Here is a 3216-nt window from a genome sequence, read left to right as displayed (position 1 = left end):
ACAAGGCATACTGTATGTAAAAGAAGAGCTCCCTTAAGTAACATGGCTACCGCAAGCGCTCGTCGTTAATTGATTCCTGGAGACCCGCGTGCTCGTCAGCCGACTTCAATGCAGCACTCCAATTGGCTGAAGGCTCTGAGGGAAAAAAGCTTGAGGGAGCTACCGCTGCGCTTGCCGCTGCATGGCGTTTTCTTGACCAGAGATAGTTCTGCCATGCTGAGTTAATGCCTTCCGTGCGATGAAGAAGGGCCGCGTTGATCACGTAACTAGGTCGGTTGGATGGAAAGGGCCGGTAGTGTCTTGAAGAAGCGGCTGCGGGAGGCGGTGCAGAGGGTTTGCGGCTCACATAGACTACAATTCCCAGCATGCCACGTGCTTAGTTATCTCGGGTGCCTAGACTAGAGCTTTCACTGTACTGCAGCTTGGGAGTTGTCGTGGCTTGCGGTAATAATGTGTTTGGCTGTTTACACTGAGCATTTTATTTCAGTTCTGTCTTGCCACAAGTATTGAAGGGGAAGGCAAAAGTAGGGCTAAGCCCTGTGATTTAATACTGTATTCATATCACGGATTTTCCCCTCCCAAGGTGCATTAGTTCCCCATCTTTTTAGAGACAAATCAAAACAGAAGCATCCAGCTTTTTCTTGTGAGGAATAGAGGATGGAGATTGCAGTTGCTGCTATTCATGAAATTTCTGTAATTATAGGAGAAAATAGATACAGTATTGGATCGGCTGTGTGTTTCTGCTTTTTTCTTACAACAGTGGTCAGTATAAGTAGTAGTACATCTCAAGGCTTATCACCTTCTGGTGAATCCAGAAATGTAGTCACCTGTGTTCTTTCATCATGGCTTTGTGTAACAGTAAAACTCCATAGCAGGAAATTAAGCTTGTGGACTTTGGTGGTTTGGGGTCAAGCATGACAGCAGACACACTACGTTCAGACATAAAGATGATTTAGTGCTATGTGAACGAACTAGCCCTCTCATTTCCTTCTGCAGCATAACCATAAGGCGATCAGGAGCCTCTGGTTTGGTTTTGAATAGCAGTTTGTTGTTTTGTTCAAACTGGAGCAAATTTTAGTAGTTTAAACTATGGTTTGTTCACATATACCCAAATCAAACCATGGTTTATGATCCTGATTTGTTTGAATGAACCATGGTAAAATATTACCCTGTTCAGGCAAAATAACAAAGTGTGGTTGAAAACAGAAGTGGGTGTTTATGATCATGTTCATGTGTGAAGAGAGGGGAGAGCAGGGGTACACAAGCCTGAGGTGTGGTGTCTGCAACTTAGCCACAGTATCTTAAGGGTGAAAAATAATGCCAAACCACTTGAAAGTAGGATTGTGTTGGAAACATAACTTTTGTGTTAACCCTGATGGTTGCCTTTAAGGTAAAGATAGGCAATTCCTTCATGCCAGTTACACAATTCTTCTAATTTTCCATGCCAGTTAAAGACCTTTGTAGAGGATGGTTGGAAGCTGCAGAAAGTAGAAGAAAATGAGTTTTCTATTTAGGGATTGAGAAAAAGAAACACTAGTAGATAGGAGCAATTTTGGCCAGAAGTTGCAATTGTGTATATTGTATCATTTTGGAGGGGGGGTATTGATTTTTTTGTTCTTATTATTTGCTTTTATGTTTCTTGACAGGATTTGAATGAAAATCTCACATTGTGCTTATTACTTCAGTGTGTAGATATAGCAACTGAAAGAACATCAAAGATGGACTGATATCAAGCTATTATTCTTTTTCTTTTTTTACATTTGGGGAAAGGGATGCTCTCACTTTGAAATGAGCTTACAGCATCTCTTTCTGAAGACTACATGAAGGCTGATTCAGTTTACTGAAACACCTAAATTGACTACTCACTTCTATCCTATCCTATCCTATCCCATCCCATCCCACGTTTCTCAGTTTTGATAAGGGTTTTAATACACCTCTACTCCACAAACTACATAACTGGGCTGTTCCTTCAGGACTTTATCCTCTCTCCATTGGTGTCATTGTTATTTTTTTGCATCATGGTATTTTTTCACCAAACAAGCAGCTTGAGGCTACTGAAGTCACTGAAGAAAAGTCACATGTTTTATCCCATGCCAATGCATCAGCAGATGCCCATTGTCTTGGGGTGCTTCATTTTCACCTCATCATATCAGTGTGCAAAACCAGTGGATCCCAAAAGAATTCGTCCAGAAACTACCACATTGAGTTTTAAAGGTAAAGGTGAAGGTATAAGGGAGACCAGAGTGGGGAAAGACTATTCTTCTCCACGCCCTTTCAACCTGTTTGCTGCTGGAGCATCGAAGAGGAGATCAGGGCCCTGTGAAGCCATTGAAGATTCAGAGCGCTCCATCCTTTCGAGGCGGATAACACTTCATCCTCCAGAAAAACCTTTGAGTGCTGGTGAATGGGAAGAGCTGAAGGGACAATTTGAGGGACTGAGAAAATTTGAAGTGCTTATGTTTGAGCAAATGATAGCTTGCAACAGCCCCATCGACGTGGCCAAATCCTTGTTGGCTGCAGTGGCTAAACGAGAGGGAGATATTCAATACAGTATTTTGTTGAAGTACTTGTGCCTGTGTGTCTCTCAGGGGAGCACGGAGGAGATTTACGATGTCCATGACATTCTGAAAGCCAGATTTAAGACTTTAGAAACATCGGGTTATGGTCTTCTCATCAGAGGTCTGAGTGGTACACCACGCTGGAGGGAGGCCTTGTCGCTTCTGGAGGAGTTAAAAAAAGTAATGACCCCTTCAAAGTCTAACTATGGAGACTGCATCAGGGGGGCCCTTCTTAACCGGGAAATAAATCTTGCATGCAAACTGTTTCATGAGATGCTAGCTAAGGACCTGGTGCCAAACCTGGATACCTTACAGATTTTCTTTGACACTGGCAGAAGTGTGAAGGATGACATTTTGAAAACTGAACTCATGCACATCCTCTCCTACTTAAGAGATAATCAAGTATATCCTGGGGAAGCTTTAATGCAGAGCATAAAGCAGTGGTTTGAAAGGTAAGTTTGTCCTGCTGCAGGTAACTGGCTGATCTGATTCAGCCAGACTTGCCTGAAGACAATTTCAAATCATACAAGCTTCAGAATCTGATCACTCTAAGCAACTGTTAATCTTTGGTTTTGTTTATTGTTGGTTGTAAATGCATGCCATGTGTCACATACTTAGGTAGGTCTCCTAATTTTGTGTTTGTGTGTCTGGTATTAGT

At 42.4% G+C, this 3216-nt stretch overlaps 1 protein-coding gene across 1 annotated transcript in view; it reads left to right on the top strand.

Annotated features, from left to right (window-relative positions):
• Window positions 1-128: 128 nt before the first annotated feature.
• Window positions 129-3216, top strand: part of PRORP (protein only RNase P catalytic subunit) — a 50203-nt gene continuing 47115 nt past the window's right edge. Inside the window, exons 1-2 of the mRNA XM_079954725.1 lie at window positions 129-270; window positions 1647-3010. Of these exons, the coding sequence (XP_079810851.1) occupies window positions 2019-3010 (992 nt within the window). The 5' untranslated portion in view covers window positions 129-270; window positions 1647-2018. The remainder of the gene's footprint in view (window positions 271-1646; window positions 3011-3216) is intronic.

This window comes from Podarcis cretensis, assembly GCF_951804945.1.
Source record: "Podarcis cretensis genome assembly, chromosome: 1".
NCBI lineage: Eukaryota > Metazoa > Chordata > Lepidosauria > Squamata > Lacertidae > Podarcis > Podarcis cretensis.
This window is presented reverse-complemented; position numbering and strand designations above follow the sequence as displayed.